General features: G+C 56.9%; 1 protein-coding gene across 1 annotated transcript; it reads right to left on the reverse strand.

Moving 5' to 3' along the window:
* Positions 1–7,877: 7,877 nt before the first annotated feature.
* On the reverse strand, positions 7,878–11,822 carry CSTB (cystatin B). The gene is made up of 3 exons (XM_082460741.1): positions 11,638–11,822; positions 8,626–8,724; positions 7,878–8,190 (listed from the first exon to the last, which is right to left on the reverse strand). The coding sequence occupies exons 1-3, from the start codon at positions 11,701–11,703 to the stop codon at positions 8,062–8,064; spliced, it is 294 nt and encodes a 97-aa protein (XP_082316867.1). The 5' UTR covers positions 11,704–11,822; the 3' UTR covers positions 7,878–8,061.
* Between the last annotated feature and the right edge of the window lie 2,901 nt (positions 11,823–14,723).

Here is a 14,723-nt window from a genome sequence, read left to right on the forward strand (position 1 = left end):
CTTGATATTTTTTTCTTCTTTCATGAGTGTCCAGCATCCACTGGTCTTCATTGTGAAAATGTGCTGGTCATGCTTTTTAAAAATAACAAAACCATCACAGAAATTTGTAATTCGGGACCCCAGCTCCCCTCCCACAGGGCTCCTGGAAAACCAGCTCCGTGTTTACGTCTCGAGGACGTCCTCCCCAGGCTGGCTTGGGATACATGGTGTACCCCCGTCCTTTGTGCAAGGCCCAGGGAGGCCCCTGTGTCTGCATCTCTGAGAGCGAGTCGGGGGTTAGTGTTCATGTCCAGAAAGATGATGCCAAATGTCTTTATTCTGGGTCCGACCTCACCTTCTGTGTTCCTGCTTCAGAACTTTTTGCCTCGTACTTTGCTGCAGGGTAGGCCCCTGGGGGTTTCAGATTCTCCCCTTCTGTTCAAGGTGTGGACGGGCTCATGCAGCTCAGATGCACAGACGCTGCACAGTCACTTTGGCGGGGACCTTCCCAGGACCCCGAAAATCTGCACGTCTCACGCGTGTCGAGGGACTGCCTTGTAACTCGGAGCGTCTCTAGTGACCGCCTGGGCGACAGGACAGAAGCTGGCACGCGGCCGAGCGCGCCTGTGGGGAGATCACTGTGTCGGGCTCCTTTTGGAAAAGTCACCCAGTTTAGGGCAGAACAGGTCAGGTGCTGTGTGTTTGCCACCTACAGCTGGTGACAACCGTGTCGTGTCACCGTGTCAGTGTGCAGGTACAGAGGGCAGGGGTGGGCTCCTGCCCCACCCCCCGTTGGTGTGCTTAACCCCACCGGCCAGTTATCTGACCCCCCTGCCCCCATTCCCCCCGCAGTCCCGCGTCCTGTGCCAGCCAGGTGCCCGGAAGCGAGACTTCCCGAAGCTGCCGCAGCTCCGCCCCTCCCCACAGCAGCGGCTGTCAGACACCTTGGGCTGGGGCAGCGCCGGCCGTGGCGCAGGCCCTGTCACCAGTCCAGCTGTCTGCTGCGGGGGTGACCTCCCTGGCCCCACTTTACCCAGAACTTTGAGGACCCCTAGGCATGGATACAGGCAGGGTCGCCCATCCTCAGCACCCACCCCCGACTCTGGGGGCTGCAGAGGTTTGCATCTCTCAGGAGCCCACAGTCTGGAGGAGAGCGGGGAGGCTGCAGGAGGCTGGGGCCCGGGTGTGGTCCCTGGGGAAGCTCCCAGGGCAGCCCTTGTCCCCGACCCCTAGCCTCGCCCCACAGGCAGGCCCTCTCCTGGAGCCTCCACCCTTGTCTGGCTGTGCCCACGTCTCTAGGACTCTCACCTCCTTGGTACTGCCTTCTGCCTTTTGTTGGAAATGCCCCCGGACGAAGGCAGGCCAGTCTCCACTGGACTCTCTGCACCCTCTTCTTTTCTTTCTTCCCCGCTCCGCTCACATTCCAAATGTCGTCAGCCTCAGGCGTTAGTGCCCGCGCGCGGGGTCAGGGGGCCTCAGCTCCCCTCAGCGGCCGGCGGGTCAGGGCATCTGTGTCCCTGTCATGTTTCCTGGTCCCTGCAGGGCCCGCTGGCCCAGGAGGAGGGGGAAGCCTGTGGCCTGGTGGGGGACAGCCCCCCAGCAGGGCAGCCCAGGGACCAGCCATCGTCCCCAGGGCCCTGGGCCTCCGCAGAGCCTTTAATGGAAAATACTGTCACTGCCAAGTAGAGCTGGGGAGACGGCCACACCGCCAGCCAGCGGGAAATCTTCATGTTCTTCTCTTTCCTTGTTCCTTTTTTTAAACCTTGGAGAGCAAGTGTAAGACCAGGGAAAGAGCCAGAGTATCTCTCTCTCTTCAATGAGACGGTGAAGACCCTCCCTGAAAACATGGTGCTGGGGGTAGTGGCTTGTTCTGTGTGCGCCGTGAACTTGAAGGAAACTTGAAGGAAAATGCACTCTGGTCCTTTCAGTTTTATGTCAGAGTCCTGGCCCCCGCAGTGGGTTTTACCCTCAATTCTCGATATCATACACAGAACGATGAGAATTGTTCCTCCCGTAAAATCATGAACTCTTCTATCTCCTCCAGCCGTAAAGCCCCAGCCATCTGGAGAGCTGTGGCCTGAACCCCCTGTCCTAAGAGAAGGAGATCGAGGCTCCGGAACCCTAGCTTCTGTGGGAAAGCACGTTCGACCTCCCCACCCGAGCAAAGTGTGCTTTTTGTCGTGATGTTGCTGAACCTGTGTATCTCAGGCTCGTTTCTGCTGGGACCCGGTCCATCTGTCACGATAACAGCAGAGGTCCCCGGTTGTCTCTGTTCAGAATTTCCCGTCTAGAAGTTATCCATGGCCAGTCGCAGTGGGTTTTAATACAGTTTGGGTCCAAGTTAGAATTAACCTTTTTTTTTATATTCACTTTCCACAGTTTAGTAACATGGAAACTAATCGTTTATTTTAAGATGAGAGATATTTTGGCCCTGAATTGCTTGCCCATTACCAGAGTATAGATTTCAGACCTTCTCCTGGAGACCTTAAAGATGGATTCCAAAATATGGTCCTTGTTTTTTAACCAGTCTTGAATCATTGCCAAGTGCTGCAGAGGTAACCAGGTTAGCTGCACTGCTTTTGCCATGCAGGCCAGTGGGGGTGGAACAACGGTGCTTTGCTTTTCGTCCTGTCCTTAAACTGTTAGGACCAGTCTTCAGAGCATGTTTCATTTTGCAGTGGCCGAGCCTGGCTTGGCGCTTCTGACCTCATCGCTTGAACCTCACGTTCACTCATCAGTTGAAAGGCAGAGAAGAGGGGGGACGGTGTTCCATCTGGAGGCCGCTGGACCCCCAGTGTGCACACGCCCTCTCAGGACCACCTGCCTGCGGCGGCGGGGCCCGTGTCTGTGAATCAATAACCCGTGACCACGGGGCTGGGCTGTGCTCCGCTCCGGCGCCAGAATCACCTGGAATCCCTGCCTCGGCCACCTGCCTGGTCTCAGGCCTCGTTCACACACGTCTCCCCATGGGCAGGGGTTGGCTCGGGAGCCCCCAGCGCCTGCCTGGGCCGGAAGGAGGGCGATTGGGAGTGAGCGGAGCGGGTTATGTGCCAGCAGGGACGCGGTGAATGTGGTCCGTCCTGGCTTTCTGAGCGGGTGGGGGCCACGTGGCCCCCAGACTCACGTCTCAGATCCTGAGCCCACCCATTTCCATTCCATGCCAGGCTGCAGGGGGCTTCCCGTCGCATCACCTCGTGTGGTTCTTTGCATCGGGACCCCCGGGAGAGCTGCTCCCGTGTCTATAGAGGGAGCACGTCAGTTGGTGGGCACTTGGGGCGAGGCGGCTCTGGGAGCCCAGGTCCACGGCCCTAGGCCAGGAAGCCTTGAACTTGGGCCTGTTGGTCAGGATGCATGTCCACCCAGGAGACCCTCCCTTGTTCTCCAGGTCGGCCCATGGGCGTCGGTCAGGCTGGGCCCCCGCAGAGCAGGGACCGAGCATCGCCCGCACAAGGGTGGCCTTGGAGCTGTGTGCAGAGCTGGTGCACCCTTGCGTGTGTTTGCTTCTGCAGCCAACAGTGTCATGAACTCCTGCCTGTTTTTACAGACAGCGCTGTGGTTTCAGAATCCAGTCACGCGCTTCTGGCCTGTGCCAGAAGCGGGCAACGAGGGCAGAGGTCCCTGCCCCCGCCCTGGTAGGTGACACACAGCAGCTGCCCTTCTAGGGGCTTTTTCTTTGGGGCATTAGTATTTCCTGTCCGGTGATTGGAACCAGGCTTTGTAGTCTGTGCTGCACTGCAGGGGGCGGAGGCCCGTGAATGTGTCCTGCTGCCACGTGGCCTGGGGCCCTAGTTCCTAAAACTGAGCTCTCCGTAGCACGTGTCTTCCCGTGGACTCCTGTAGTTCATTCTTGGTGCAGAACGTTTTCTGTTGTTAATGTGCAAAGACACCGATTAAGAAATGATGTCTTACAAACTACATTCCTGCCTTTCGTTAGAGGTTTGCGCTCACGACATGGTGTGTTCGTTTGGTCATTTGATGAGTAATCTTAGGTCTGACTTAGAGACTATTTTACAACTTTATATGATTGGAAAGTTCTTCCTAGAATTTTCTTTTTAACTTCTGGCAGAGTAAACAGGTGTGTTTTAAGCTTTCCACTGTCCGAGCTGAGCAGAGGCCTGTGCTCAGAGCGGGAGACCTTGTGTCCATCTCTGACCCTCAGGGAGGGACCCCCAAGCTCCAGGGTTGCAGTGAAGGAAGCTCCCAGCCCCACATCAGCATGGGGCAGGTCCCCGATCTTCTGCAGCAGGAAACCCGTTCTGGGAGGACATACCTTCGTGAGGCCACGGGCCACTCACCCTGGCCTGGGGCATCACTGCCCTGCAAGGGCCAGGACTGGGCAGACAGAGAGGAGGGCACGCCACCCTAGGCCCCTGTGCTCGTGAAGCCCCCAGGCAGGACTTAGTCCTTGTGCATCCGAGGATGCAGAACTGGGCCCCCTCCCTCATGCTTTTCTGAGCCGGAGCTGGGTCAGCGGGTTTTGGACCACTAGTTGCTTTCTCACCAAGGACCCAACTTCTGGCACAAGGAGGGTGGGTGTAGGGCATGGTGGGGGGTCAGGGGACAGAAAGGGGGAATCAGTAAGCCTGGCAGCAACCCCCCCAGTGTGCCCCAAAACTCCAGCCTTGGTGCATTCCTGCAAAATATCTGGGACTGTCATCTTGATGATGGGAGGTGTAGATGTTGATATATGGGGAAATGGAAGTGAAATCTTAATTTACTCCATGCAGCCCCTGAAGGATAAGAAGTATGTGGGTGGCGTTTTGAATGTTTTGAGATTTAAAGCTGCATACTTTCTAATTTAGAATTTTCGTTGGGATTTCCCCCAACAGTTGCAAAACTGGACCCACTGGAGGACTGAGGCACTGACTCAGGCCAGTCGATGCCAACCCAGTCCTTCCCTAATTGAGCTCAGATTTTGGAGGCTTCTCAGGGGAAGTGATGCAGCCTTGGGACACAGCTCGATCCCGGCTGCAAGTTGGCGGGGGGCGGGGGGATCTCTGTGTTTCTGGCAGTGGTTTCTCTAGCTCCGTGCTCTACCAACCCCACCTGTGTGCGTGTGGATGTGTTTTAAACGTAAAACTCGTTCCAGTGCTGTAGAGGCCGTGTCTGTCTGTACTGGTCTTACTGACTTATTATTATCACAAATAAATATTTTCATGGTGATTGTGTTGAAGTGTGATTTCTTTTTTCCAGAGGAGCTCCCTTCTGTGAACTAGGACCTAAAGCCGTGTTAAACAGCCAACCAAGCAGTGGTTACTGCTGGGGACGGAGGGCAGCCGATTCCCTCGGGAAAGGACCTGACACCCCTCTTTCGGGAAAGGACCTGCACTGTCCTGCCCGCCATGGCCGGATGCCCTCTCCTGCTCTGTTCTCTGCCCTGGGAGGGCTGGTTTGGATGCTCTGGGCAGTGGGCTCCAGGCGGGCTTCCCGCAGGATTGGGCTCCCTCTCCCAGCCCCTCCCTGCCCGATTCTGAGGACCAGCTTCAGCCACTGACCAAGCCTCACGCTCCTTCCGGCTTCCTTCACACCTGGGTGGTGACAGCGCTGGTCCTGTGAGCCCGGCAGGTACCTGCTCTCCCCAGGATCAGCCCACACCTCTGTAAATAAGTCCTCAGCTCGCCTCCGGGCAGCACCTGGCCCTGCTGGACAGGCAGGGAGCGGTGGGGGAGGACGCGGGATCCTGTCCCAAGTGCCTCTGACTCGACCTCTCAGATCCGCTTCTGCCAACCCTGTGCTGCTCTGCTCGCCAGCAAGGCCCTCCTGGCCCAGACTCCCCCTCCTGGTGACAGTCTCCAGTGGCTGCTGTGACACGTTCCCACTAGTTGAGGAGCTTAAAGCAACACAGATGTATTCTTTCACAGTCTGGAGGTCAGATGTCTGAAAACGGGTGGGCAGAGCTGGCTCCTTCCGCAGGCTCCGGAGAGTCTCTTCCCTGCCTGCCTTTTCCAGCTTCTGGAGGCACCTGTGTTGCTTGGCTCGTGGCCCCTCCTCCACCTTCAGTCTCTCTGACACTGACCCTCCTGCCTCCCTCTCATGGGGACCCTGTGATGACGCTGGGCCCACCCGGCTACGCCAAGACCATCTCCCCATCTTAAGACCCTTAGCTTAACCACATCTGCCAAGTCCCTTTTGCTGTATAAAGTAACATCCACAGGTTTCGGGCACTGGGACACGTGTTGCATGGAACTTTCCAGGGGCCTCTGGGATCTCAGCCACACAGCCTCGTCCTATCTGTAATTCTGCCTAAATTAGGACACTGAAGAAATTCCCCATGAGGTGCAGACTCAGGCTGGCCCCTGCAGCAGTCTTAGCCTGCACGAGGCTGTCCCAGGCCCCTTCCATCGTGTTGTTCTGCTTTCCCTGGAATGTGGCTGTCATCCAAGACCTTGGGGTATGGGGTAGAGGGGATAGGGGAAAGGAAGGGAGAGGAGAGTAGGCACTTTCCTCTCCATCCATCCCTTTCCCCACTGCTAAAGATTTATTCAGATATGATTCACATGACACAGTTTGCCCACTTTAAGTGTAGAATTCAGGGTCTCGTTGTAAAGGTAGCACCCTTGAAAAGGATGCTAAATTTAGCTTTGACTGGTGTCTCCCCCAAAATCAATGGTGTCCTCCAGTAAGTCAGGGCCACCAGAACCTCAGAATGTGACCTTATTTGGAAATAGGATCTTTGCAGATGTACTAGTTGAGGTCACACTGCATTAGGGTGGACCTAAATCTGGTAACTAACTGGGGTCCTGATGGGATGTGGAGGCACACAGACACACAGAGGCAGACGTGTGATGCAGCCACAAGCCCAGGGACGCCTGGGGTCTGGCAGCCCTGGGAAACCAAGAAAATGGGTTGCGTTGAAAGTAGGGTCCTTAAAGGGGAGGAGTGGGCCCCGAGGCCTGGGATAGGGACGTTTGGAAGGACAGGTCTGAGGATCTTGAATCCCTAATTCCTCCAGATGCCCAGCAGCCCACCACACTCGCCTTGGCTGAAAACCAGCTCCCGCAGCTGGAGACCAAGCAACAGCCACACACCTGAGGCAGGTGCCTCACAGGCCGACGCTTTCCCTTCCAGATGCACCTCTACCACCTCTGGAGCTCCAGGCCAGTCCCCAGCCAGGTCTCAGCCAAGCGGAGAGGGAAGCATAGGCCTGAGCGGCCAGGAGTGCCCTACATGCCCAGGAAGTGCAGGACTGGCTCCTGGGTGCCGGTGGGCACGGGGAGCTTCAGGTGGGCAGGGGTCTCAGGGGTGGGAGACGGTGCAGACCACGTGCAGCCCAGAGGCTGAGCTCACGACAGCCTTGCGGGCTGATGGCGCTCGGCGGTACCTGCAGGGCTACCACCTCTCCTGCCCGCACCTGGCCATCTCTATACCGGAGCCAGAAATGTGCCAATGTGTCTGAGGACATCTCGAGCTAATGCTCTAGAATCGGATTTGCTTGAAAAAATGTATTCATGTATTTATGTATTTATTCATTTTTGGCCGCGCCATGCAGCTTGCGAGATCTTAGTTCCCCAACCGGGATTGACCCTCGCGCTCGGCAGCGAAGGCCCGGAGTCCTAACCACTGGACCGCCAGGGAATTCCCTCAAATCTTGTATTTTAGAGACAGCATACAGAGTCACAGCAACGGAGGCGTGTGGAGCTGCGGTTAGAACACAGGCTCCTGGACTCCTGGGTCTACAGCCCACCTGCTGTGACCTGGGCATTCCCGGCCCCCTGCTCAGCTCCTCAGGCCGGAGGGGTCTCAGGCCGCACGCGGCTCAGCTGGGGCTCCACCCTGGACAGCTCTCACCTCGTGACCCCTCTCTACTGTGATTACGGCTTCAGATGAAGAAAAACCCCAGAACAGAGAAAACTTGTGAACACTGAAAAAATACATATATTTAAAGATAACACAAGCCCTCCTTGAAAGTAATTTACTTAAGATCATTGACTGGGAGAAAAAAATGAACACAATGAAAGTGAAGAACAGAGACATCGGAGAGGTGCGTCCCACCCCCACCCCGAGTGGCACCGCGTGAGCTCCCAGACACAGGCTGGCAGTGCAGAGACCCACGTGGACGACGGGCTCTGTGCAAGAGCAGGACTAGAAGTAGGTCAGCTCGTCGTGTCTGCCTTTGTGGGTCTGGTAGCCGACCAAGGCCAAGGGCTTTTTCTCATGCGGGAGGCTTTCAAATGCTCGAATGTGCACGAAGTTGTCCTCGTCCACTTGAACCTGGAAAAAGAGTCCAGTGATGGGCGGGTGCGGCCTCTGACCCCAAGCCCCCCTGCTCCCCTGGACTCGGCTGGACTCGGAGAAAGGCCCTGGGTGCCTGGAGGCCACATCCCTTCAGGTGACCAGCAACTGGGCTGAGGACATTCCCACCTTCCTCCTTCGAGTGCAGGGGACGCCCTCGTTGCCCCAGCCAGCACCCGGCACCCACACGCACTCCGTCAGAGCCCCAAGTCCCCGAAAGGCTCGGTCCTCCCCTCCAGGAGGCTGTGCACACACGTGCACACACACGCGCGCGCATGCACACACGTGCTCATTTTTGATGGCCAGCAACCCCCTGAAGCTGGGGGCTGCCACTCGACCCTCTTAAGCACCCCTGCCCAGGCACCTAGGAGCCCCCAATTCAGGCCAGACCCTCCGAAGAGGCTGACATCCCACCTTGATGAAGAAGACCATCCCGGCGACCACCTGGCTCTTGAACTCCACAGCCTTGAACATCGGGAACTTCTTCTCCTTCTCTTCCAGCTGGGACCTCACCTGGGGGAGGAGAGAACGGAGAGACACGTGCACTTACTTGAATTAAATGTCACAGCTGAACTCTGACGCCGGCCCTCTACAGACTTTCTATAACACGACTGTTCTTCACAACTGAGCAGACACATTAAATTGTCAGCTCTGCTGATAAAGTATAGAAAACAGCTCTCTCATTCTGCCGAGTTTCAACGGTACTATTTCTCTGTGTCATTTTCCCTTTCTTTTCCAGGCATGGAATAGTTTGATATTTTCATCATCACGACAACGTATGTAAGTTCATACCCTGTTTTTCTTTTACTTAACAAACAGTTCATTGCAAAGAGTATATATAGTTTTTTAATTACTCTTTTAAATTCTGTTTTTTAATTTTAATTTTTGCTGCATCGAGTCTCAGTTGCCGCATGCGGGCTCTCCCTTGCGGCGTGCGGGCTCTGTAGTTGTGGCGCACAGGCTCAGCAGTTGTGGCATGCGGGCTTAGTTGCTCCGCGGCATGTGGGATCTTAGTTGCCTGACCAGGGCTCGAACCTGCGTCCCCTGCATTGGAAGCAAGATTCTTGACCACTGGACCACCAGGGAAGATCCTAATTACACTTTTATTTGTCTATTTTTAAATAAATTATATTTATTTATTTATTAATTTATTTTTGGCTGCGTTGGGTCTCGTTGCTGCTTGCGGGCTTTCTCTAGTTGCAGCGAGTGGGGGCTACTCTTCGTTGCGGAGCACGGCCTCTAGGCACGCGGGCTTCAGTAGCTGTGTCACACAGGCTTCAGTATTGTGGCACACGGGCTCAGTAGTTGTGGCACACGGGCTTAGTTGCTCCGCGGCATGTCAATCTTCCCAGACCAGGGATTGAACCTGTGTCCCCTGCATTGGCAGGAGGATTTTTAACCACTGCACCACCATGGAAGTCCCTAATTACTCCTTTAAAATTGAAAGCTAAAACAGTTAAAAATGTTAAACTAAATTTAATATTAAATTTAATCTTCCATCTTCTAGATGTGCCTTAATTCTCTTAAGTATTCCCAATTTCTTGTGTGACAGATCATGCAGCAGAAAACACACTTTTGCAGGGGAAAATGCTTTGCTGCATTTTTAGATGATTTTTCTAGGATGCAATGCCTTTGGGCAAAGGCTGATCCTGATGCTTGGTGTCAAACGGTAATCACGCTTTCGGATCAGTCCTGTTTTCCAGGGTCTTGGCCTTTTGGGAACTGAGCATTCTTATGGAGGAAGCGGGGAGCAGGTTGTTTTGTCTTGACTTTAAAACCTAATCTAGTTTCAAAGTGCTCTGGCTGCTCTCTGGATTACTGGCAGGCACTAGAGCACGCTGCCTCTGCACTGCAGTCCCAGGACCAGTTCTAGAGGGTCGGAGGATTTCAGTGAAGCCCGGAAGCACGCTGCTTTGGGAGCTGAGGGGGTCACCGCCATGCATGCCAGCGAGTCCCTGTGGCAAAGGCCTTCAGGGAGGGGGGCTCCCTGTGGATAAGGTGGGCAGAAAGGGCAGGAGGGTGGGTCAGGAAGTGAGAAGGCGGGCCACCTTCTCTCCACGCAGCTGCCACGGCTCTCACGGCGGTGCGCGTGTCCCCCTGGGGCTGGTGCCACCTGCGTCTGAACACTCCCCCATGGGGCCCTTCTTCCTGCCAGGTGCCTGCCAGGTCTGCAGGGAACTGACCCTGCAGACAGTTTACAAGACCAGCGGGGTGAGTGACACCCACAGACCCTCCTGGGAGTCTGAGATGGAATCGTCTCTTTCTCTGCTTCAGGGGGGCTTGCACAGAGCCCCCGCCCTGTGCAAGGCCTGATTGGCTTGAGAAAACCCTAAAGGAGGTGGCGGAACAGAGCATGTGGAGGCGGCGAATGCCAGGCCAGGCCACGGCCTGCGGGATGGCAGGTCACCGACACCGCTGCCTGCCGGCCAGGAGAAAGATGAGCTGGGCTGTAGCCAGGGGGTGTGCAGAAGGCCTCGGGTCACTAAGGAAGCTGCCAGTTCCCAGCCCTGAGGGGACCAGGTGGGGCAGAGGGCCAGGGAGGGCCCTAGGACGGGACTGGAGGAGATGGGGGCGGAGTGCAGCACCGCGACGTCCTTCTGACCGGGGCCAATCTCTGGCCTCTGATCTTCTCATGTGCAGCCCAGACTGTCCCAAAAGGGTCAGTACAAAGGGCCACCAGATGGTGCCCATGCCCCTCACAGAGACCACCCAGCACACAGGCAGCCTCCTTGTTCCCAGGGGCAGTGAGAACGGTCCACTAACATATCACTTTCAAGGGACTGACCCCAAACGAAGGGGCCCTTTTAGATAGTAACTCTTCCCTCCCAAGTGAGCTGACACACATTTAAAGTTCACATGACAAGCGGGGAATTCTCAGGCCCGGAAAACCACGAAGAGGCGGGAAGGGGTCTTGCTTGTCAAGAGCCGACTTTGCTGACACACGAGGCTAGGCAGGGCAGGCCCCGCTCCTCCCACCCTCACCTGATCCTTGGGTGCAGGTGCCTTCCTCGGAACCCGGTCCGACAGCTGCCCAGGGCCCGAACCAGGCTCTGCCTCCGCGACCCAGGCTGGATTGCGTTTCGAAGACGTTCATTTGGAGACAACTTCAAACGTACACGAAAGTGCTAGAATAACAGCCTAAGTCTAGGACGCCTGTGGACCCTGTCCCCGGACTCACTCAGGGTGACTTCACCCCTCCTACTGTACCGTTTGCTCTCTAAGTGCTTTTCCCCGACGGGCACGTCGCGGCCCTGCCCCTGTGGACACCTCCGCTCGCGGGCGCGCTTCCCAGGCGGAGAGGGGCATCGGCCCGCGCCCAGCCCGGCCCACGGCGGGATGCGCTCGGGCGCACCGCCTCCGTCCCAGCGGCGATGCCTGCGGACTGCCCGGCCCCCCAGGACCCCATCCGCCCCCCGCGGCCCTGACCCGGTCTGCGATGGCCTGGATGTCGGCCGTGGCCGGCTGCGTGGCGGTGGGCGCGCCGCACATCATCTCGGCGGCGGGCGGGGCGGGCGGGCGTGGACCCCAGGCGGCAGTGACTCGGAAGCAGCGGGCGCGCTGGAGCAGCGGACTGTGGCGGGAGCAGCTGACCGAAACCGAGCCCCAGGACCTGGCGCGGCGGTCACGTGACGCGCGGGCGGAACCACGGCGCGCGGCTGGGGGGGAATCCGGGACCGGAAATGGGGTGCCGGGCGCCCGGGACGGGAATGGGGCGCGGGGCGTCCTGATAGGGATGCGCCGTGGGCGGGAGCAGGCCGCAGCCTGGGACCCCCGGCAGGTAGGCACCTTCTCGGGACCAAGGGTCGTATGCTGTAGGGCTGTCCCCCCTCCCTGGGTTTGGTGTCGGCCACCCCCGTCGGCTGAGTCAGAGGGCGGGATGGCGGCGCGGCCGCTGGACCCGCGGAGAGGGTGGGCGGGGCCCTGCAAGATGTGGGTGGGAGTGCGGGCGCGGTCCGCAGGTTCCCGGGAAGGGAGGTGCTCCGGGTCTCGCGGGGGCTGGGCGGACGCTTCCCGGGGCACTGCCCTGCGGGGAACCTCGGGGGCACCGGGCCGGTGCGGGGCAGGGCGCCGGATGGAGTTGGCCCATCCTGACTCCTCCCTGGCCTCCCGGACCACAGTGCCCCCAGACCCCACTGTCCTGTCTTGGTCTCCGGGTCCCCACAGTTTGACCCCCTGCGTGAGATGACAGTAGTGTGTCCTGAAACGACAGGGGCGTTTGGGGTCCGGAGAGCAGCGGGCAGCTGGACCGAGGACGGAGGGGAGAGAAGCCCCCGCCCAGCGCGGGAGCTGGAGGAGCTGGGGGAGAGGGCCAGGGGCTGGCTGGCAGGCCCTCCCTCCCGCGGGCATCTGCCTGCCTGGCGCCCCTCATCCCATGGCCCGGCCCAGCGCCCCACCTGGGCCGGCCTGTCGTGTGGGCTGCTGTGAACATCATGGGCGTGTGACCCGGGGACACAGTGAAGGGCTGACGTGGGTGGACAGAAGAGGCACAAAGGAGTCCAGTGGTGGGGAGGTGATGACTCCCAGGGCCTCAGGCTGGGGTGGGGTCAGGTGGATGGAGTTAGTTAAGGGCTTGGTTCTGACGGGGTTTGGTTTGGGATTGAGACATCCTGGGATGAGAAGTTTCAACATCCTGGGAAGGGAAGGGTCCCCGTCTTATTGGGGCAGGGTGGGGCCTGTGCTGGGAGCTGTCTGGACAGGACTGGCCTTTCCGAAAGATCCAGCTGCGCCCCACCCGACAGGGCTGCACCTCAGTGGGCACTGGGCCTCTCCCATCACTGGGCGCTGACTCTGCAGGCAGAGGCCCAGCCTCGCCTCCTGGTGGGCCCAGTGGGAGTGGCCCGTGAGCAAGTGTGTGGGGAGGTGAGCCTTTCTGGTACTTTCTAGGGCAGAGCCTGGTCTGTAAGTTCAGGGAAGCATGGGAGGTCGTGTGTGGTTGAGCCCTGGGGGGAAGGGAAGGAGAGACTGACACCCATCAAAGGCCCAAGCACAGAAAGCCAAATCCTGACAGCGGGGTTTGCAGCAAAGTAACGGCTCCAAGCAAGGGAGGAGACAAGCCTCACATCCACTCCTCATTGGTCTGAGTTAGCAGTTTTTATGTTTTTTAATTGATCATTTGCATTTAATGAAAAGAAAGAACTATTCATTGAAAGGCATTTTTACGAGAATGAAAAAACAAACCACCCACTGGGATAAATATTCTCATTACACATATCTGACGATATATAAATAACTCCTACCAATGAATAAATAAAAGATCATTAAAAATAGGCAGTGTACTTGAACTGGCACTTCCAATTTACATTTAGAAAAATTGAGTTAGCAGTTTTTAAAGGGGAAGAACAGAGGAGCTGGGGTGAATCATCTGAATCATCTGCCGTCTACGTGTCTTTGGTCTGGTGGCCTGTGACTCCGGAGTCTGTGTCAACATACTCTGTAGAGGTCATCTTGCCCTGGAAGGTGACTCAGAACAGCACATAAACAGTGCTGCATGTTGGAGCGCTGTGGTTCCAAGCCCCTGACCTTCACTACTCCTTATTGATTAGGCAAAAATGTGATCAAACAGGTATGGGCTGGACAAGAGGGAAAAACAAGAACAGACACCCGGGCATGAGTGTTAATTATAAACCAGTCACAGGACTGGGTTTCAAGACCCCCACAATTCATAACTGAATAAATGAATGAATGAGAGACAGATCTGACCCCATCAAGATGGAAAACTCCTCTGTGTCAAAAACAAAGCATCAGAAAATAATGACCCAGAGGGCAAGGCAGGCGGTTCTGTGGCTTTTGTCATCCTGCAGCTCGGGGCGGTGGCGGGGGGCACCTTGAGGCGCCTCTCACACCTGACCCTCTCACCCTGCTGGACCTGGGTCTGCAGGTGCTCACATTTTAGAACTAGGAGGGTAACACCTGTGGAAAGGCTGTTTTTTCAGAGCTGGCTGTAGCAGGGCATCCACCACCATCACTTGGGTTTTGACGGAGACTCACAGGCAGGCAGAGGAGGGGGCGGCTTATACTAGAAAAAAGGAAAGCTTAGGTGTACCCTGATGGAGTCTTTGGGCCCGGGGAGGCTGTGGGCAGGCTCACTACAAGCTGGGCATCCTGTGTGATTGCGTTCAGGGGCGTATTTGGCCTTCTCTGGTTGTCCTGAGTTAGAAGGGGGATGGGGCAAAAATTAGGGAAGGTGACTGTCACGGCCACCTCCTGACATTCCGGGCCAATGGCTGCAGAGGCTGTGGTTTGGCTCCTGGATGGTTGTTGCACAGGTGGTGGGTCTCCTGTCACATGTACATGGTCTGGCCATTGTCTGTCTGTACAGTCCTGGTCTCATGCTGCTTTATGAAGTCAGTGTTGCTTTATTGCTGCAGCTTTGGGTCCAGACATGCTTTCAAGCTGCCACGGAAGGCAGGTTCTGAAGGTCAAACTCTTGCACGCTGATCCCCCCTTTCCTTGTACCTGCTGTGTGGCCTAGGAGTAACTGCTGCACCTCTCTGTGCTTAAATGAAGCACTA

Source organism: Balaenoptera physalus (assembly GCF_965194825.1).
Source record: "Balaenoptera physalus genome assembly, chromosome: 4".
NCBI classification, from domain to species: domain Eukaryota; kingdom Metazoa; phylum Chordata; class Mammalia; order Artiodactyla; family Balaenopteridae; genus Balaenoptera; species Balaenoptera physalus.